The following is a 22,268-nucleotide window of genomic DNA, read 5'->3' as shown; positions in this document are numbered from 1 at the left end:
ATAAAGTGTTACCGATACTTCTTATTAGTTATTATCAGCAGTAACGTGGTTAGGGTTCAGGTTTTATAGGGCCTGTTCAGACCTTTCATTAAGATCTAATCTGGGTGATCCGATCACATAAAAGACAGGTGTGAACATCCCCAGGATGCATGGAGATCCCATTTGAGAGATCTGATCTCTGACCACATTTGGAGGTTATCTGGGTCACATGTCCAAATGTGACCTCATTCTTTTGGTGATGTGAACACACTGTGTCCTGGGTTGCATTAAAGACCACCTACTCAACAGGGTTGATCCTGCGAAAGAAAAAAAACACGACCACTTATATAAATGATCGCCTGAAAAAGAAAAAAGCACTGTAAGTGATGCCTGCTCATTAGTAGTAGAACTTTTTTAAAATGTTCTGTCCTTGTAGCTGTTAACTAAAAAATAAATAAATCTAAGTAAGAATTTACGAATTAAAGTATTTAATATGCGTACACGGGTGTGATTCTGTGTTAAAGAAAGAAAGTGAATAATTACCATAGTAATGTGCAATACATGTGTGCAATAATTTCATATGTGCAACTTATAGTAACTTAATATGTGTAATGTGCAATAAGTTGTTGTAAGTAAGTTATGTCATGCCAGTGTCTATAGTCTTATAGTTTTGTACATATTCTTTTTTTTATTCTAGTTTCTCTTACATTCCTTACTTTATTTATTATTTTTATTTTTATTTTTATTTTTATTTTTACTGCACCTAAAAGGGGACCTCTGGCCACCTTAATTTCATTGCACCACAATGACAAATAAAGACATTCTATTCTAATTAACAAAGCAAACATGTTGATGCATGAGGAGCCGTGTGTGGTTTACCGGTATCATTATTTACTAAACCTGAGTTTAGTTCAGGTCTAACTATCGTCAGGATTAGGGTTAGGGTTAGGGTCATTGATAACATGTTAAGTTATTATCAATGAATAATAACTTAACAGGGAAAGCCAGTCATAAAAAGTCAGCTCTGGAGCAGCTCTGGAGCAGTGGTGACCTCTCAGATGGAAGTTTGCTGCCAGTTTAATGTCCTTTTATTGTGTTTGTGTCAGATGTGGAGCAGAAGATTCTGCAGCTGCTGCAGAGGAAAAGCCAGAAAGCAGCTGAAGTGTCCAAGTTGTTGGAGACTGTGGATTCACTTCGAAAGGAAATCTCCACGATAGCGGAAAGATACTCCCGCTGTACCACATAAACAGAACATTGTACTGCATGTATGTACCACAAGCACAGAAATATATCTGCTGTTTGTTCATCTTTCTTTTCTTGCTTTTATAACTGAAAGTTGAGGCTGTATGACGCTGAGTAAGTGTCTCTCCTTTACCTGTTGGGTTATTTCGAGATTTGTGGATTTCTAATCAGTATAATATTGTAAAAAGGTTTTGATGGTTGAAAAGAAAAACTAACCCTAACTCTGTGATAACTCAAAAAATATTACATATTTGTAAATTAACTTCTAAACACAGTAGTATAAGGGACAAAATATATCTATTGGCCCCTTTCTTCTGTTTAATTTGCTCTAAAATAAACATTACATAATTATCTCTACATGTCTCCAATCACATGCTATACCAAGATTTTCATTTTTTAAACTTTTAAACTATAATAGGTTAGTGTTGTATTTACAGTAAACAGCTTAAGTATTTTAATTTGAACTCTTTCGGTGCAGCAATCTGACACATAATTATTTATATCATTGCAGCAGAAGTTGCATTTGTGTTTCTGTCCTTCAGAGGATGATCAGACGATGATCTTAGATCAGAGGTGGAAACTTTCCTGTCTTCCTGATTTAATGACCTTTTTTAAACAGCTGCTTCAGACGGATGTGTATGAGTATAATTATAATAAACTTGATTTATAAACACAGTAATCCAGACAATGAAATGCATTATGTCACAGAAAGAACAGAGATCAAATAAAACCAGAAAGAGGTTTTAAAATGTAATATTAATCTAATATTAAAATGTGTTTAAAATATTTGTCAGCTTCGGGACTTGAGAAAAAAATCAACTTCAAAAAGAGTCAGAAAAAAAAACTACAAGTATGTGTGTGTGGGGGGGGGGTCAGATTGGCTGACATTCATCTCTCAAGCTGCAACACGTTCACAGTCATTACCCACAATGCACCACAGACACTGAATAATCTTCAGATGTTCAGGTGGGGGGTCCACCCCCCATACACACACACACACACAGACCTCCCCCCAGTTAAACCTCACCTGCAACAACAAAGGAGGAGGTGTTTGTGTGATGGGGGAGGAGTGGGGGATGTTCAGGAATGTCTTTGTCTGCAGAGTCCTGGGGTGGGGGTGTGGGGGTAGAGGGAGGGTGTCTCCTTGGGACTAAAGTATAAACTGTGTTTGTAAAAAGTCAAGATCAGTAACACCCGGAATGAGTTAAAGGTGAAGCTTCTGATTCTCTGATCTGGGATCAGATGTGAGAGAATTCATTCTTTCATTTCATTGATTATATGATGAATTACTTTAATTGTCAAATGTCCCAGAGACACTTTATCTATGAATGAATCCTTTACTCTCCGGGATTGTCCTGCTCATAGACACTTTTATTTTGAAAGTATGGCTGTTTGTTCTGGGTGAGGAGGCGGAGTTGGAGGAGGTCTAGGGGTCTGAGGGTCTGGGGGGTTCTGGAGAGTCTGGCTTCAGAGGATCTGGTTTTCACCGGTGTGTCTGGGACTCTGTGAAGGATGAAGCAGCTTCAGTTCTTGGTTCTGCTCGGTGAGTTTAAATCTTCATGTCTTCAGTTTTCATTTAGGACTTAAAACGTTTCTGCTGTTTGAACTTTTCTTCTACAACCAAACCCTCTGAGACGGAGTCCAACATTTACAGTGAATGAAAACAGAAAATGGAAAACACTTTTTATATACATTCAACTCTCAGAGATGAAAATGAGCATTACGTTAAACTGAGAGTTTATTGATCTTTGAGTGTTTTAAATGAGTCCACTGATTAAATCACTGCAGGAAATCTGACTCCAGATCAGTCTGGGTCCTAATCATTAACATACAGAACATCAGGAACAGCAACAACTCACTTTATTTCTCTTTAACTCAGAACCTGATCTTTTGATGAAATAAACACAATAAGAAGGAAGAAACAATATAAAATATATGAAGAAACAATATAAACAGAGGAACTGGACACGATGTTGATGGATGTGAATGTAGAGTCCATGAACACAGTCAGTCTGGACTTAAATGATCTTGTCCTCGTGTCTCTATGTCTCTGGTGTTTGATTCAGACTCATCAACAGTTGTCTCATGGCTGTAGTGGTGTTGTGGTTTCGTCTGTGAATGAACAGACTGAGCTTCTACTGACTCTAGTATTGAACTAATAATCGGGGGTGGGGGGCTCAGTCCTGGTTCAGTCTCTCAGAGTTTGTCTCTGCTCTCAGCTCTGCAGGTGTTGACCTGTGCTCAGAGGGACGTGGTCAATGTGGGAGGGGCCAAGGACGACGCCAGCATCCCGGAGCTGAGTGACATGTGCACTGAAGGCAGCTGTTACCCGGCAACTGGAGACCTTCTGATTGGTCGAGCCCACCAGCTGTCGTCCACCTCCACCTGTGGACTGGACCGACCAGAACCGTTTTGCATCGTCAGCCACTTACAGGTAATTAACACAAAGACGAGCGACAGGTTCCTCCAACCTTAAAAACCTTAGCAGCCTAACCCCGACCCCTGTCCCCTTACCCTGACCCAGCAGCTTTTAAAGCTGATAATCAGTTTATTAACATGTCATTCTCACATCTCGTCATCACTCCTTTAAGTTCTGGTGGACCGGTAACAAAGCTCTGGAGGTTTCAGCTGTGGAGGGTACTTTCCATCCAGTTTATTTCAGACACAAACAAACAGGAAACTTTAAACTCCTGCAGCGATCTGCTCTGCTCTGATTGGACTCTGAATGTTCTGTGTTTAGTTTAGTGTGTGTTGTAGTCTGCAGTGTTTCCTGTGTAAACTGATCTCCCTATAAGGACACACTGAGCTCCGTCAGCAGACAGATGTTTGTCCAGATGTTCCTGTGGCGTCTTTTTAGGTCAAAGGTCATGCTGTTTTTAGCCAATCAGAGATGAAATAAACTGAGCATGCTCAGTTTGAAGCAGCTACTGTGTGAGACAAATCTGTTTGGAGCTTCGTCACAGTTCAGACGTCTCTAGTTATGTCCTTAGACCCAGAAACAGTAGAAACTTCACCATTAGAGGACAGTCAAGTCCCAGTGACTTGTTCAGGAGACATGTAGAGACATTTCTTCTTTCAGGACCTGACGGGTTTTTATTTGGTCTCTGATGAGAAGAGAATCAAACACCAGCTGATTGTGTTTAGGATTTTAATGTGTTGGTTTCTCTGAGCTTCAGCAACAGCACAAAGGAATCTGAGGAATGTCTGTCCCCATTAACCCTTTACTGTCTCTCTTTCTCTGGCTCTATGTCTCTGTCGCTCTCTGTCTGTGTCTCTATGTCTCTGTCTGTCTCTATGTTTCTGTCTCTCTCTATGTCTCTCTGTGTCTTTATGTCTCTGTCTCTGTCTCTGTCTCTATGTCGCTGTCTATTTGTCTATGTCTCTGTCTCTATGCCTCTGTCTCTATGTCTGTCTGTCTTTGTGTCTGTCTCTCATTCATCTTCCAGGAGGAGAAGAAGTGTTTCATGTGCGACTCGGCAGCACCTTATAACGAGTTTGGGAATAAGACGAGCAGCCATCGTATCGAGAATGTCGTCACCACATTTGCTCCGAACAGACTGAAGACCTGGTGGCAGTCAGAGAACGGTGAGACGTTCAGAGAGGTCACAGGTTTAAACTCAGGACTGTGATTTGATCAGCTGGTGCTAACCTTGTTAATGAGTGAATGATGGTCTTTAATTCTGCACATCATTTCCATTAACACAGATCTGATGGAGGGTTAACCCGACACAGCTCTGACATTAGTTTGATGAAATATTTCTGACATTATTAAAGCCAATTAACTGCTACTTGGTTCCTTCGTGTCCAGAGTTCACTCTGTTGGTGAACAGTCACCGTGTCCTGACTCATTCAGTACTAGAGCTGAACATCAGAGGCTGTTGGACCTAAAGGTCATCTACCAGGAATGTGACCCTGCATTTATCTGATCGTCTTTACTTCACCATAATTAGTGGTTCTCAGTCTGTGGGGCGGGTCTCAGCTGGAGTCCACAGAGTCATTCCTGTGACTCCAGGGGAGGAGGGGTTTCCCAGAGAACCAGAACATTTAGAGCATCTAGGAACGGGATCTGGTTCCTTAGAGAGAACTCAGACATGGAGGTACTAGTCAGATCCTGAGCTCCTCCAGAAAGGTTCAGTCCTGCAGCTCCTTCATGGTTGATTCATCCAGGTCCAAAAGTCTTCGTATAGTTCCTTCCCTGGGACCATTTGTCCTTAGGACCGTTTCTCCCAGAGTTGATTGTAGGGGGGTAACCAACATTGTATTGTCCAGTTGGTATTCTGATGTAGAGTATTAAGAGTTACTGACTTAACATGTTGTTCCGCTGTCAACAGGTGTGGAGAACGTCGCCATACAGTTGAACCTAGAGGCTGAGTTTCACTTCACACATCTCATCATGACCTTTAAAGTGAGTATCACACAGGTTCATACACCAGGGAATTCTGGGTAATCCCTGCAGATCCGTGATGTATCTGGGACAATTCTGTGATCACATCTGCAGGATCATTACAACCAACATGTCTTCTGGTGTTGTCACAGACATTTCGTCCTGCCGCCATGGTGATTGAACGCTCAGCGGACTTTGGAAAGACGTGGCAGGCTTACCGTTACTTTGCATACGACTGCGAGACGTCCTTCCCCTCTGTTTCCTCCGGTCCGATGCAGAAGGTTGACGACGTTATCTGTGACTCGCGTTACTCGGACATTGAACCTTCCACTGAAGGAGAGGTACTGTTGCTGATGTTATGCCTCTGTTAATTATATAATACTGATGTGATACAGACACTCTGATAATCTGGAGAAATGTCTCTTTGTCCAGGTGATTTTCAGAGTTTTGGATCCAGCATTCAGGATTGATGACCCCTATAGTCCCAGAATCCAGAGTAGGTATCCTTAGATCAGATCATGTGACAGAGTAATTGAGCAGCCATTAATCAGTCATTACTTTGTTCAGATATGTTGAAGATCACCAATCTGAGGGTGAAGTTCACTAAACTCCACACGCTGGGAGACAACCTGCTGGACTCTCGAATAGAAATCAAAGAGAAATACTACTTCGCTGTCTACGACATGGTGGTCAGAGGAAACTGTTTCTGCTATGGACATGCCTCAGAGTGTGCCCCCATTCAAGGAACTGGTCAAATCAGGGAGGGCATGGTGAGTCCTGGTTTCTAGAGGGCTTGATGTGTTGGTGTTGGTCCTACTCTCAGGAAACAGTTCTGGTTTGACCAGCTGTCAGGACTGTCAGGGCCGGGGTCCATTCAACCAGTGTCGTAGTGAATGGAACCACAGGAGGGCATATATTTGGCATAAAGGTTAAATTTGTGAAGAAAGTGTTAGGGTTAAAAAAATCCCTTCATCATCTTCACTGTGCATTTCATGAGAATCATTCATTCAATTATTCTAATGTGTGCCCCACGGCCCTTCACAGGATAAGCAGTTACAGAAGATGAATGAATGAATGATTCATGGTTTTATTTCCTATGTTCAGATTCTGACAACAGTCTTTAGTTAATTAGTTGTTTTTATTGACAGAGTCTGAAACTGATATAATCAGCTCTGACTGATATGGTATTGCATGTTTGTATTGCAGGTTCATGGACACTGCATGTGTAACCACAACACTAAAGGTCTGAACTGTGAACAGTGTCAGGATTTCTACCACGATCTCCCCTGGAGACCAGCCGAGGGACGCAACACCAACGCCTGCAAGAGTGAGTCCATGCTGATCCACAGAAAACAGATCATCTAAACCCCCTGAACCCTTCAGTCTGACTCTCTTCTTCTTCTGTGGTGTCTTCAGAGTGTAACTGTAACCAGCACTCGGAGTCGTGTCATTTCGACATGGCCGTGTTCGTGGCTTCAGGAAACGTCAGTGGAGGAGTTTGTGACGACTGTCAACACAACACTGCCGGACACAACTGTGAACAGTGTAAACCATTTTATTACCAACACCCAGAGAGAGACATCAGAGACCCCAACATCTGCCAGCGTGAGTCCGCACCAAGTTTAACTTGAATATACTTCCCTTAGTGGGACCCTGTCCATCCCCAGAAATCAAAAGAGATGAAAATAGAAATTCTGTAACTGCGTCACATTTAAACTTTATTACATCTGGGTTTAGTTTTTGTTAAACAGACTACAGATTTGAATTTTCAGCTAGAACCTCTGAGCTGAATTATCAGAGGCTAAATGTGGAAGTTTTATTGAGGGAAAGTCTTTTAAACTCACAGCTTTTAAAAGAATAACTGTAGAGTTCAAACAAACCCTCTCACTATTACACCCATCCTTTGATCACCATCACATCTGAGCTCGCTTTCAGTTTTTAAGTCTTCTCCTTAGTATAGTGGACAATATCCATCTCTGCCTGTCATGTGGAAGACTGGGGTTTGATTCCCTGACAGGGAGAATATATTATCTGCAATTTCCCCGTTGTGGGTCAGATAAAAGATTTCTTAATGATTTTACAGTTTAAACTGAAGACTGGTTCACATGAGGAAGCTCTTGTTTTATGCTCATGTTGAACATGCGACTAGAAGAGGAGCTCCATCCAGGTGGGACTGTGGTGTTAAGCAACACAGAGCAGGGGATTGTGGGTAATGTGAACATGACTGAGGGCCCGTCCACACGGAAACGCAAAAACGCCGAAACGCAGAAGTTTTTCATCGTTTTGGCCTTTCGTCCACACGTATCCTTTAAACGCATTGCCCTAAAACGCACTTTTCTGAAAACGGGTCCCAGGGTGGAGAAATTCGAAAACGCGGCTCTTGCGTTTTCATGTGGACGGCGAATACGGGGAAAACGATGACGTCATCGCCACACTCCCGAGCAGCCTTCCACATCCCGCGAGACGTCTCGTAACAACATCAACAACAATGGCGGACTACAAGCTAGTTTTCATGCTGGAGAAGATATTGAGCCTATTAGGGTTACTAGGGCAAAATATCACGCTCCTGTGCCACCACGCTGAGCAAAAAAGGCGATTTGTAAACAGCGCTGAAGATTTGTGCGCATGCTCCGCCTCTTCCTCTCCGTTTTTGGTGAATTTCTGAAACTGAAACAGCGCCACCTATAGGCCTGGAATATGAAGTAGCGTTTTCGGTCGAGCTAAAACGGACCTGTGTAGACACGGATATTTCTTGAAACGATGATCGAAAACGGAGAGGGAAAAGATCGTTTTCGTACGTGTGGACATGGCCTTAATGTAAACTTACTGCTGCATCAATCAGCATCTCACAGTTGATCTTCTGAAGAAGGAATAATTCATGTCCAGATGTTCAGAGGTCTGTCTGTGGACAGGGATGGATATTAATACGTCTCCATTCTTGTACCAGACTCTCTTGGCCTGCAGACTTGAAGCCAGTGTTTTATTAACTCTGTTCTTGTTGTTTTTGTAAATTTCCTTTAAACCTTTCTCAGATGACTTCACTGTTATAAGCCCTTTACAATACGGTCAGAGATCTTCTTTACTCTGTTGATGATCCACATCATTGATCTGTGTGTCTGCAGCCTGTAATTGTGACCCACTGGGTTCCCTTAATGGAGGAATATGTGACCAGATGACAGATGTCCGAGTGGGTCTGATTGCTGGTCAGTGTCGCTGTAAAGTTAACGTGGAAGGAGAACGCTGCGAGCGCTGCAAACCGGCATATTACGACCTGACTGATGAGCCAGAAGGATGTAAAGGTATGAAATGACACGACAAGAAACACAACACCTGGAGAGCTACACATATTCATGGAGATATCTCTATATAGGACATTGTGATAGAGTGGAGGATTGTTGTGTATGGTTACAGCTTGTACCTGCAGTCCACTGGGAACCTTTCCTGGAGGAAACCCCTGCAGCAGCGAAACAGGAAGTTGTTTCTGTAAACGTCTGGTGACTGGACAAGACTGTGACCGATGTGTGGTGAGAAGATATTCAGACATGTTTACTAATGAATCAACTAACCAATCAATTGACTGTCCTCAGATCAGAGGAGGTGAAGTGAGAATGAGCAATATGTTTGGTGGGGTTGGTGACGAGTACAGGCTCTAAACTCCAGTTTATAATTTGTGGAGGACATCATCTGAAATCAAGATTTATTGACACATCTCCAACATGTGTGTGTTATCAGTCTGAACACTGGGGTCTCAGTAACGACATGGACGGCTGCAGACCATGTGACTGTGACCTGGGAGGAGCCATCAATAACCAGTGAGTTCTTCATCTTGTCTTGCCGGTCACTCAGTTTACATCTTTGTTCTGTTTCACTTTTATTTTCTTCATTTGCTCTGATATCACTTCCTGTTTGTGTGCAGGTGTGACCAAGTGAACGGTCAGTGCGTCTGCAGAGATCACATGTTTGGTCGTCGCTGTGATCAGGTCGAGTCTGGATTCTACTTCATCGGTCTGGATCACTACACCTACGAGGCAGAGGATGCCAAGTTTGGACCTGTTAGTCACCTTTTAACATTTAACCTCAGACTTTTGACCACCTTAAAGGCATTTCTCACAAGGTTGCAGCTATGGTTGTACGTTTCTGACATTTTTTCCACGAGTTCAAACACTTGGTTTTAAATCCAGTCTCCAGGTGTTTAATGAATGATCCAGCCAGTACAGGTAGGGTTAGTGTGTCGCAGTGGTGGGTCGTGTATTTTCCACCTAGGCCTTCAATGTCCTCCAACTTCATTCAAAACGCCTCTTAATACGATCGTTATGATGCCAATGCTATAGAAACCATCAACATCATTCGAATACGCAATAAACCCAGACGTTGCATCATATCCCATATAGAGAGATGAATGTCATTACTAAAGCAAGAAACTCACTTAGAACAATTCATAAAGTCTCTTCTCACTCACTGCAACCACCAGCGCCACATACGTCAAATCCAGCAGAAGCATCAATGTCGACCCAATAAAATGACAAAAATATACACATCAGAACTTTAGAAACTAGTTCTCCTTAGAGCCTGTCAACCAAGGGTAGCGCTCATAGTTGCTGAGCTGAAAGTTTCCCCGGCTGGGTCAGGCTAGCTAGCTCCAGGGTTGGGCGGCCTTTCCTCACAATATCCAGCTTTTCCTTCAAAGTCCGCTGTGAAAATGTCTTTCTAAGACGATCTGCAACCAAATCAATAGCCTCTCCTCCTTCCTCCATCGTGGGTTCAACAAATAGCTATCAAAACGTTGTGCAGCTAGCAACAGATGAACATGACCCGCTAGCTTGGCTCCAGCAACACATGATGGCTGAAATATGATTGGATAAAAGCTCTAATGCTGAGTTACACTGAAAAAAATGAAAAAAAATAGACTATTGGCAATAATAAGATTAACGGGAAAATATTAAAATGGAAGCCAGTAATTATGATAAAGTTTAGGCCAGCTGACAATGCTGTCTTGTATTTGATTCTCTCAGTCACAAAGGCTACTGCTGAAATTGTCCACCTTTAGTCCACGACAGTTAAATTAGTTCTAAACCCATTAGTCAATGGGTTAAAAAATTACCTGGAATATTTGTTCTTGTTGTGCAAAAGTTTCATCATTATAGAAACAACAGTATTCACATGTAAAGAGTTTCATTGTGTCTTCATCTTGTCCTTTCAGGGAGCAACAGTTGTCCCAAGGACCCACCCTCTGGACCGTAGTCCCACCTGGACGGGTATCGGCCTGGTGAACGTCCCAGAGGGAGCTTTCCTGGAGTTCTCTGTAGACAACATTCCTCACTCCATGGAGTATGACATCCTCATCCGCTACGAGCCTCAGGTAACTACAGCCACAAAAAACACTTCGCTTCATTAGCTTTAGTTTTATTGTAGTCTTATTGTCCGTAATCCTGACACATAAAAAACAAGAACAGATCAAAAAAAGATTTAAGAGATGACAAAAAAAAATAGACAATGATACAATTCATAGACAAAAGATGACACACAAAAAATACTGAATAATCATAATAATAATAATAAGAAGAAGAAGAAGAAGAGGCCTTTATACGTGTATGAGTAAACAGATGGAAGAAAGAAACAGATGAAAGTACAGAAACTTAACTTAAGCCCAGTGATGTGTCTGTTGGTTCTGCAGCTGCCCGACCAATGGGAGGAAGTTCTGATGACAGTGATGAGGCCTGGACCAATTAGAGCCGACAGCCGCTGTGTCAACACAGTGCCCGACGATGACAACCAGATGACTTCACTTCACCCCGGCTCACGGTCAGCAGTAACTTCATCGTTCAGTATATTTCCTTTTCTGCTGAATGAACTCAGAGAAACTTCAAAGAAACCAGACACACCCAAATGAAATTACCTTTTAGTAATTAAATGTAGCTCGCTGATATAAACACTTTGTTGTGTTTGTTTAGTCAGAGATAAAATAAAAATAGTGTCTTAACAGGTTTGACTAACACAGTCCAGACCTCCCTCCACCTCCTCTAAGCCCTGGGACGGTTGTTTTTATAGACGTTATGGAGATGATTGATTTGAGTTTCCCGTACAGTGAACCAACATCTCATCTCAGTGTGACAGAAGTTACCTAGTCAGCACAAGACATTGTTTGTAGTTTGCTCTGGTCCTTACAGCCGGTGTGACTCTGTCTCCTCAGATACGTGGTTCTTCCTAGACCGGTTTGCTTTGAATCTGGTGTGAACTACACAGTGCGCCTCAGCCTGCCTCTGTACTCAGCCCTGAGCGACGTCCAGTCTCCATACACTCTCATTGACTCGGTGAGGAAACTGTTGAATCCTAACCCTATTGACATTAAATCTGTGCACTTTATAATAGTTCTAGCTGGGTCATGTGACCTTTATATAACATGTGGACAGGTGAGACATGTGTTTTAGGTCCTGTCCATTTCTTCAGGTTCTTCAGTCATAGTCAGTTTCATGGTTTTCTTGCCTCAGATCGTGTTGATGCCTCACTGTAAAAACCTGGAGATCTTCACAGCCTCCGAGGGAGGAGACTCCAACAGGAACAGCGGCTGGGAAACGTTTCAGCGCTATCGATGTCTGGAGAACAGCCAGAGCGTCATCAAGACTCCAATGACCGACATCTGCAGAAACTTCATCTTCAGCATCTCGGCCATGTTGCACCAAGGAGCTAAAGGTGAGCCTTCCATTTATTTTAGCTAGATGTCCTTAAAGGGACATCCTCGCTGTCTCTGGGTTACACCTGGACATCTGAGACAAACAACCATTCACAGTCACATTCACACCAACAGCCAGCACAGAATCACCAGTTAAACACCAACAATCAGAATTTAACGCTATAATCTGGCTCTGACTTTGTCATCTCCACAGTGAAGCACTGAGCTGAAACCGAACACCAAACATGAGCCAGATAGAAAATGAACTTTGTCTGGTTCAACGAGAATCTACCAAGCTCCAAACATCTCCACAGAAACACTGAATTAGCTTAAAGGAAGTTATACTGTGCTTTCATTGGTCGATAAGTGATGCCAGTCAGCTGATCAAAGGAAACAGGCACTTAGTTCGTTTCATTCATTGTCTCATCATCACCATCTCCTTCTCTTCATTTCTTCTCTCCTGCTGTTTTACTCATTCAGTCTTCAATTTCTGGTGTCGTTGATATTCTTCCTCTTGCTGATCTTCAGCTTCCTGGACAAGACTCGACCTGTTTTTCCTTTCCATGCCTCAGACCTCATAAACCTGTCATCATCGTTCCATCAGACAGGATGTAGCTTGTTAATCTGACTTGTCACCTGTGTGGACTCCATTTCCCAGAATGCCAGTGTGACCCTCAGGGCTCCCTCAGCACTGTGTGCGACCCCAGTGGAGGTCAGTGTCAGTGTCGCCCCAACGTGGTCGGTAGGAATTGTGACAGATGTGCCCCTGCCACGTTCCAGTTCGGACCGAGTGGCTGCAGAGGTCAGAATAAAATCACATGAAGAAGAAGATGCCAGCATGAGTGAATCAGTTGTTCTTGATGTATTTAAACTCTTTAAACTCTCTCTCTTTGTGGTGAACACATGTTTTCTGTCGTGTTTTTCCAGCTTGTGCCTGCGACCCACAGGGATCACGCAGCCCGTTCTGTGATCAGCTGACCGGTCAGTGTCTTTGTGTTTCGGGGGCGTCTGGTCGTCAGTGTGATCGCTGTCTGCCAGGTCACTGGGGCTTCCCTACCTGCCGACTGTGCTCCTGCAATGGCCACGCCGACGTCTGTGACGCCGAAACTGGACGCTGTACGGACTGCAGGGACCACAGCACCGGACATAGTTGTGACAGGTACGGGCCAGTTCTGTTTGGAGCAGGGGTCAGGTTTCTCTTTGACATAATTGACTCTCAACTTCTTCTCTTCTTTAGGTGTCTGGATGGTTACTATGGCAACCCTGTGTTAGGGTCAGGTGACCACTGTCGACCCTGCATGTGTCCAGATGGACCCAGCAGCGCGCGGCAGTTTGCAGGAAGTTGCTACCGTGGTAACAATCACCAGCAGGTCTTCTGTGTCTGCAACACCGGATACAGAGGTAAAAACTTTATTTACACTGAGACAGATACAGAGGTATCAACACTGAGACTCTGTGGACAGATGTGGGGCAGATGTTGCTCAGTGTCAGTTCTTAATAAATTATATTTTAATAAGTCTGAATCCTTGCTGGGCTGAGTACTGATGCCTCACAGCCAGAAGGTTCTGGGTTCTAATCCAGGCCGACTGGTTCCTTTCTGTGTGTAGTCTGCATGTTCTCCCTGTGTCTGCGTGGGTTCTCTCCAGGTTCTCCAGCTTCCTCCCACTGTCCAAAGACATGCTGGTTAGGTTCATTGGTGATTCTAAATTGGCCGTAGGTGTGAGTGTCTCTCTGTGTTAGCCCTGGGATAGACTGGAGACCTGTCCAGGGTGGACCCCCCCTCTAGACCAATGACAGCTGGGATAGACTGGAGACCTGTCCAGGGTGGACCCCCCTCTAGACCAATGACAGCTGTGATAGACTGGAGACCTGTCCAGAGTGGACCCCCCCCCTCTAGACCAATGACAGCTGGGATAGACTCCAGACCCCCACGACCCTTCACAGGACAAGAGGTTACAGACGATGAAAGAATAAATGAATCCTCGCTAGCGTCTGACAGTGGAATGAGTATCAACTAGTCTGTTAAGACATGTGTTAACCAGCAGTAACTTCTTAACTGGGGCAGCAGTGGTCAGAGGTGCTGATTTAAACTGGAAGGTCAATGGTTCATATCCCCTCTTATCCAGGGCTGAAGTCCCTTGAGGAAAGTGTGGCTGTCTCCCGCTCTGAGTGTTCACGCTACTGGGTGAATGAACATGTTAAATGCAGAGAAGGATCAGTAGAGTAGATAATTATTATTATTATTTCCAAGCTGCTGTTTGGATCCAGATGAGTGCAGCACCTCTTTAACACAGAGACGGAACCTGAAAGTGAAAAGGTTTTCTAGTCAGGATTCAATTCAATTAAATTCAATTCAATTCAATTCAATTGTATTTATATAGCGTCAATAACAATACAAATCGTCTCAAGATGCTTTACAAAACCCGGCCTGAAACCCCCAGAGCAGCCTGAAGGCAACGGTGGCAGGAAAAACTCCCTTTTAACAGGAAGAAACCTTGAGCAGAACCAGAACCAGAACCAGCTCATATGGAGGGACCCATCTGCCTAAGGCCAGCCGGGTACAGACAGAAGAAAGAGAGAAGAGAACAGCAAGATAAACATACATCTGTCATAGATACACATATCTGACTAAAGTGTACATGTGGAATTTTATGATACAAACTGATGATGTTACATGACAGTTTGAAAATGTAAGAGGAATCATAGGCAGGTTGGAGAATTGTTCATTCAGGTAGGAGTGGATAACTGCAGGATTCCATGAAGACTGGGCAGGCTGATGAGACCACGACAACAGATGTAGTATAGAGCTCCACAGGAAACGCACAACTCCATGGATGTGACCTGGGTTTTATTTGATGCCGACAGATTAATTAAAGAGAAGCAATGAACCGACGCTGGTCTGTTATTACAGCAGGAAATAAAATGTTCAGACTGAAGTCAGCTGCTGACAGACGCATGAGTCACAAAAAGTGTGAGGGGAACCTGTGAACATCTACTGAGAGTTTCTGTCAAACTGTAACAATGGCTTTTGAATGTCTGTACATGTTTTAGTTAAACACTTGGAAGAGAAACATTTAGCAAATACAATTATACCACAGATGAAGTATTGAAAAGAGCTCAAGTTCAAGAGTAGCAGCTGACAAGCAGCTGTAGTAGAGTTAGTTAAAACCTAAAAAGAGTCACTGACGTATAAAATCAGGAAGTAAAAGAAGTAATACAAATAGAAATGTTGACAACTAAAGTGTCATAGCATCAGCAATAAAATTTTCTGTCTGATCCCCCAAAGCATCTTTTTTTTTTTTACTGATAAAGAAAAACAACCAAAATACTTACAGGACAAGGACAAAACAGTGCAGAACACTGAATAAGATAAACTGCTAGTTGTGCGTGTTGTGCGGGTGAGTGGAAAAAAAAAATAAAAAATAAGATGCTTTGGGGGATCAAACAGAAAATCTTAATGCTGATGCTATGACACTTTAGTTGTCAACATTTCTTTCTATTACTTCCTTATTTTATACGTCAGTGACCCCAAAGCATCTTAAATGGAGTAAATACTTTTAGGTTTTGATTATAACAGCTGCATGGTTTGTGCTCCCCCTGCTGGTCCTCTGCTGAGTTACATGGCATTAGCTTCAACCTCAACAAAGAGACAATAAACCAGTTGTTAGGGTTTATAGATGATTAGCATCAGCAACTGACAGTCATTCTCTCCTCTCCAGGTGCTCGCTGTGATGAGTGTTCTCCAGGTTACTATGGAAACCCCAGTGAGGCAGGGGGGCAGTGTCAGCCCTGTCAGTGCAACAACAACATCGACATGTTGGACCCGGAGTCCTGCGACAGCCGAACCGGCGAGTGTCTGCGCTGCCTGTACCACAGCGAAGGCCCGGCCTGCCAGAGCTGCAAGCTGGGTTACTACGGCAATGCAATACTGCAGGACTGCAGGAGTGAGTAGATATGGGAACCCACCGGTAAACGACAGTAGGGTCCAGCAGAGACCGCTAGTTTAGTTTATTTAGTTTATTTCTTACAGGGACCATGTACAAAATGCATTAATCACAGAGAAGAAGATACACTGTACCACATTTCGCAAATTGCTAATTTCCATCTGCATCGGCAGGTAGGAAGAAAGATAGCAAACTATTACTATGATATATTAATGTTGGCAAGACTGGGTGCCTAAATACAATCTTTTCACCTGTATAGGACAGTAGAGACCGGTATAGGACAGTAGGGTCCAGTAGAGGGTGGTAAAGTATTTGTGATCTAAATCCTGATGGATCTGTTTTTTGTCCAGAGTGCGTCTGTAACCAGCTGGGCAGTGATCCTTCCAGTTGTTCGTCCGGTGACTGCCACTGTGATCTCAACATCGGCCAGTGTCACTGTTTACCCAACGTGATTGGTCAACACTGCGACCGCTGCGCCCCCGACACCTGGAACATGGCGAGCGGTGGCGGCTGTCAGAACTGTGACTGTAACCCCAAACACTCATATGGGACGTCCTGCAATGAGGTGAGTTTGTGGATCATGGTTCAGAACCAGCACTGCCACCGTTGGTTCCTCTGTTGGGTCCTCTGTTGGTTCCACCATTGGTTCCTTTGTTGGTTCCTTTGTTGGTTCCTCTGTCGGTTCCACTGTTGGTTCCTCTGTTGGTTCCTCTGTTGGTTCCACCATTAGTTCCTCTGTTGGTTCCACCATTGGTTCCTCCGTTGGCTCCTATGTTGGTTCCTCTGTTGGTTCCACCATTAGGTTCTCCATTGGTTCCTCTGTTGGGTCCTCCGTTGGGTCCTCTGTTGGGTCCTCTGTTGGTTCCTTTGTTGATTCCACTGTTGGTTCCACCATTAGTTCCTCCGTTGGTTCCACTGTTGGGTCTTCTGTTGGTTCCACCATTGGTTCCTCTGTTGGCTCCTATGTTGGTTCCACCATTAGGTTCTCCATTGGTTCCTCTGTTGGTTCCTTCTGAATGTTCTGTCTCCACAGATCAGTGGTCAGTGCTCCTGTCACCCCGGCTTTGGAGGAAGAACATGCAGCGAGTGTAGAGAACTGTTCTGGGGAGACCCAGAAATCAAATGTCATGGTAGGTGCATCTTTAATTTCAGAATAATAGGGTTCACATAGTCAGAAAGAAACAATAGTTAGAAACCAGCGGAAGTCAAGAGAAATATGGAGAAGAAATGAAGAAGAGAGGCAGTAACATTTCAGAATAAAAATCGTGGATTATCAGAATTATCAGAATCAGAATACTTTAATAATCCTTCAAGGAAATTGTTTTGTTGCTGTTGCTCCTATAAAGTGACAGTTATTCTATAAATAGAATAAAAAAGTAACATAAAAAATATATACAAAATAAAATTAGATTTTTATTATAAACAATAAAAATAAAGTAATGTAAGGTGCACAAAAACCAGATATTGCACAAGTAGTTTCAGGTGGCTGAGGATTGGAGAGTCATGGCTATTCAGAGTCAATTAATTTATTCTTCATCTGAGTTTAATACAAAGCAGATGTTTCACAGATGTTAACTACATATACTTGAATCCTATTTTTACTGTCAGTGAAAAGTCTCCTGGACTTCTGGGCTTCTATGTGTTGACAAATGTCAAGTTCATGTTCATGTCATATCCAGACTTATTTTTTCCTGTCTGGAAGTTGACACGCTGATTGAAGTGAAGCCATTTATTTTGGAAAGATCAGTTCTTTGATCTGGTGCAGATCCAGCACTTTATCAGAGTAGAGTCCTGTACTTACCTATGAGCCTTTAGGACAGCTGCTGCTCCAGTTAACTCCTGATCAGTCTGGTTGACCCTCTGCTGGTCTCCTCAGCCTGCAACTGTGACCCTCGTGGGATCTCTGAGCAGCAGTGTAATAAAGGCAGCGGTCACTGCGTTTGCGTGGATGGCGTGTCCGGGCCACGCTGCGACGTCTGCGCTCGTGGATTCTCAGGCACCTTCCCCGACTGCCAGCGCTGCCACCAGTGCTTCTCAGAGTGGGACGACATCATCGGCCAGCTGACCAATCAGACGCACCGACTAGTCAACAAGGTCAACACCATCAAAGCCGGTGGAGTCACAGGACCATACAAGAAGTCCATCAACAACATGGAGAGGACTGCCACCAACATCCAGCTCATTCTGGACCAGAACCCGGCCTCACAGCCACTGTCTGAGATCCAGAACCTTCTGCAACAGGCCAGGTGAGATCAAATTCAACGTTCTGGGTTCAGAGGTCAGTGGTGACAATGACAGTTTTGTGGCCCTTTATTGTGCCTGCAACAGGAACTCTACGAGCTCTCTGTATACACCCTAAACCTTTCTGCACTGACAACCCTGTGGAGAACCAGGCGTTTTTCTTAGTTCGGTTCTGGACCTTTCAGACTTTGAGTTCTGGATTGTTATTGATCCTGTAGAAATAAAACTGAACTGACCCCTCTTTATCCTCAGTGATCTAATGGGGACCCTGAGCCAGGCATTGAATCACACTGAAGAAACTCTTGCCGAGGTGGAAGACCAGGATTCTGCTGCAGAAACTAAACTAGAATCTGTGACATCGGAGGCTCAGAAACTGGAGCGGACGGTTCAGGAGCTGTTGGACCAGGTCGAGTTCATCAAAAACTCTGACATCAGAGGTAAAGGGGGCGGGGCTTTAGATGTTATCAGCTGATGTGATTCCATCCTCCGGTAGAGTCTGTATATGGAGTTCTATGCAGCTGATTTCTACTTCCTGTCTGTTGCCAGGGGCAATGGACAGTGTCTCCAAGTACTTCCTGCAGTCTCAGGCGGCTGAAACCCGAGCCAACGACTCCACCCTCAGCGCAGGCAGTCCAGTGGAAACATCCTCCGCTCTACGGCAGCTCACAGAGGACAAACTGAACCAGACCAGAGACGAGTTCCTGAGGAGACAATCTGAGCATGCTCAGAGACTGGACGACCTGGCAGGAGAACTACAGACTCTCGACCTATCAGAGATCAGCCACAAGGTTTAGAAACTTTAGTCAGTCACGTTTTAATACACACTCTTTTATCGTAGGTTTACTGTTTATTAATATTATGACTTGTTAGACATGTTGGTATATATCTGTCAGCAGCAATAGATAAAGAAATACAGATTAGATCTCTGCACTAAGCTCCTTCAGTTGATCATCTTCATCATCTGTCCTTATCCCTGTAGACCTGCGGCAGTCCCTCATCGGGTCAGGACTCCTGCTGGTCCTCTTCCTGTGGAGGTCTAGGCTGTGTGGACTCAGAGGGTCAGACCAGGTGTGGAGGAGAAGGATGTGATAGTGCAGTGACAGCAGCCAACAATATCTGGAGGACAGTGCAAGAATCTGAACAGAAAATCATCAGCGCCATGGAGGAAGTGGGGAAACTCTCTAGGATGGTGAGTGTGGCTGGTCCAAGTCAGTGGTTATGGTTCAGGTGGACATGTGTGGACAGGTGTGGACAGGTGTGGACAGTTGTGGACGTTCTTGCCTGTGTTTTACATCCAGGTGTCAGAGGTGAAGCTGCAGGCAGACGAGGCAAAGCTTAGTGCTCAGGATGTCCTGATGAAGACCAACAGAACCAAACAGAAAGTCGACCGGAGCAATGAGGAGCTGAGGAGCCTCATCAGACAGATCAGAGACTTCCTCACACGTATGTCTCACTTCCTGTTTGAACTGAGAACATGTCTTTACATCTGAGGAAACCTGAGCCCAGCTTTCTACAACCATGTGACTTGTATAGATTCATAAGGACTGACTTGACTGATTTCTTATATCTGTTCTGTGGTGTTTCAGAGGACGCTGCAGACTTGGAGAGCATCGAGCTGGTGGCTAATGAAGTTCTGACCATGCAGATGCCAACTACTCCGGCTCAGCTTCAAAACCTGACAGATGAGATCCGGCAGAGGGTGGGAGAACTGGGACAAGTGGAGATGATCTTGCAGCAGAGCTCTGATGACATCCAGAGAGCCGAGAATCTGCTGGACCAGGCCCGTCAAGCCAGGTGAGTCCATCCCTATCCAGGAAATAAACTGGCACAGTCTGTTATTTAAAGAAGAAACTTTTGAGGTTCTGATGGAACAAGACATGGATCAGCTTCAACAAGAATCAGAGTCATCTGTCAGATCTTTCAGTGAACCTTTAACTTTTTATTGGGTCTTTAAACTGTGAAACTGTCTAACAGCCTCTATGAAGGATGGTCAACTCTGTCTTATTGTATTCCTCAGTGAGGAGGCAGCAAGCGTGAAGGACTCTGCAGAGAAAGTGAAGCGAGCTCTGGAAGAAGCTGAGAGAGCTCAGACGGCCGCAAGCAGCGCCATCCAGCAGGCCGCTGCCAACATCCAGAACACCAACAGCCTACTGTCCTCTGTCAGTCTCTCATCAACATGTTCAGGTCTCTGCCATCCTGCTGGGAGCATGAAGGTAACTAACCTCCTGTCCTTGGTGTGTTCAGGTGGAATCAGAGACGACAGATGCAGAGCTGAAGCTGTTTAATGCCACCCAGAGGCTGCAGAGGCTTGAGAAGGACGTGACACTGCTTCGAGACAAAACTCTGAACATCACACTGAGCACAGAACTGACCAATCAGGACGCAGTGAGCATTAGAAAGATTGCAGACGAGGTCAAAAGGGTGAGATCCTAAGTCTGAGCTGGTGCAGCGCAATTTCCAGATGTGTTCCTGTTTTCACCAGATCTGTGTGTTAAAGGACCTGGACTCAGAACTAAAGGAGAAGTACGCCACAGTGGAGCAGCAGATTGATCAGAAGGCAGGGGGCGTGGCCAATGCTAAGAAGAAGGCGGAGTCACTGCAGCAGGAAGCCAAAGTACTGTTGCTACAAGCCAGTAACAAGCTTCAGCTGCTTAAAGGTGAGGCAACATTGACATCTCACCTCAGTTAAATCAGATCTGCTAGTCTGACAGAAACGTTACTACAGAACAACAACACAGCCGCTGTGACTGGCCTGAGAGCATTTCCTCATCCACCTCTGGACAAGCAGAGACAATTCATCCTCCATGTCTCTCCTCCTTACCATCTTCTCTCTTTTCTGTTGGTCAACATTTATTAGTTGGTCAAAGAACATGAAGATACTTTAACCAAACACAATGACACAGAAGTTACACAGCAGACTTTACTACAACTGCACACAGCGCGCTGCTAGATCCAAGTATAAACCAGGCACTAGTAGAGACCCATGTCTGAACCCATTCATATGTAGAGAGGGGCAGTGATTTGACATTTAGGTTTTCTGTGCAGGTTAGAACCTAAATCATGACCCTGCTGGGGACATTCAGAGTCATACTCTTGTTTTTCTTGTTTCAGATTTGGAGAAGTCATATGAAGACAACCAGCGCACTCTAGAGGTGAAAGCAGAGCAGCTGGTGGAACTGGAGGCAGCAGTGAAGGAGCTGCTGCAGGAGATCAGTCACAAGGTCACGGTCTACAGCACCTGTTTGTTCTAGGATCAAACTGAGCTCATCGCAGAGACCATTTCAAATGGACTCTTTGACCTGGCTAACATTTACTCAGCAGACAATCACAGCCAAAAACATTCAACTCTGATCTTCATATAACGTCTAGATTCCCTGACAATCAGAACATAGCACAAATTAAAGATCACATCAGATTCTCATATTTCAGTGAAACCAAAGGTTTTCCTCTTTTATGCTCTGATAGATTGGATGTTGAACCTATAAATGACCTTGAACAGACCATCAGGTTTTACACAGTTGTTAAAATCATAAGATAACATTTCAACTGGCTGGTTTATAGAAGAATAAACTGATTGTTCTTGTGAATGTAACTCATTGTTAAACCATGTGACTGCAACTTTTTTACTCCATTTTTATACTTTTTTGTTTTCTATATGACCAAAACATTATAGCTATTGTAGCTAAATATTATGAATAAAAAGGTCCATTAAAATCACTCTGAGTTAGTTCTCTTTGTCATTTAATGTCAGAATATATTAGAACACACCAGAGTTTCATCTTTAACGTTTAGGTTGTTTTGTAAGAAC

General features: G+C 43.9%; 2 protein-coding genes across 5 annotated transcripts in view; both read left to right on the top strand.

The window, feature by feature from the left end:
- lamb4 (laminin, beta 4) overlaps positions 1 to 2,260 on the top strand; it is a 41,830-nt gene extending 39,570 nt beyond the window's left edge. For both annotated transcript variants that reach the window (XM_084554444.1, XM_084554443.1), the window contains exon 35: positions 1,086 to 2,260. In XM_084554444.1, the coding sequence (XP_084410570.1) occupies positions 1,086 to 1,225 (140 nt within the window). In that variant the 3' untranslated portion in view covers positions 1,226 to 2,260. The remainder of the gene's footprint in view (positions 1 to 1,085) is intronic.
- On the top strand, positions 1,194 to 22,177 carry lamb1a (laminin, beta 1a). 3 transcript variants are annotated; one of them, XM_084554440.1, is made up of 33 exons: positions 2,666 to 2,764; positions 3,441 to 3,655; positions 4,668 to 4,806; positions 5,553 to 5,626; positions 5,758 to 5,946; positions 6,038 to 6,101; positions 6,173 to 6,375; positions 6,812 to 6,932; positions 7,022 to 7,210; positions 8,728 to 8,904; positions 9,017 to 9,129; positions 9,338 to 9,417; positions 9,522 to 9,657; positions 10,806 to 10,964; positions 11,280 to 11,407; positions 11,796 to 11,916; positions 12,094 to 12,295; positions 12,934 to 13,077; positions 13,203 to 13,434; positions 13,513 to 13,676; positions 15,995 to 16,219; positions 16,570 to 16,784; positions 17,253 to 17,349; positions 18,096 to 18,465; positions 18,713 to 18,897; positions 19,007 to 19,248; positions 19,440 to 19,649; positions 19,759 to 19,903; positions 20,047 to 20,254; positions 20,478 to 20,619; positions 20,705 to 20,881; positions 20,958 to 21,117; positions 21,572 to 22,177. In XM_084554440.1, the coding sequence occupies exons 1-33, from the start codon at positions 2,734 to 2,736 to the stop codon at positions 21,709 to 21,711; spliced, it is 5,397 nt and encodes a 1,798-aa protein (XP_084410566.1). In that variant the 5' UTR covers positions 2,666 to 2,733; the 3' UTR covers positions 21,712 to 22,177. The 3 variants fall into 3 exon arrangements, with proteins under 3 accessions (XP_084410567.1, XP_084410566.1, XP_084410565.1); XM_084554441.1 differs by lacking the exon at positions 2,666 to 2,764 and adding an exon at positions 1,194 to 1,244 and having other exon boundaries at positions 13,203 to 13,676; XM_084554439.1 differs by having other exon boundaries at positions 13,203 to 13,676.
- Positions 22,178 to 22,268: the final 91 nt, after the last annotated feature.

The sequence above is a fragment of the Chelon labrosus genome (genome assembly GCF_963514085.1).
Source record: "Chelon labrosus genome assembly, chromosome: 11".
NCBI classification, from domain to species: Eukaryota; Metazoa; Chordata; class Actinopteri; order Mugiliformes; family Mugilidae; genus Chelon; species Chelon labrosus.
This window is presented reverse-complemented; position numbering and strand designations above follow the sequence as displayed.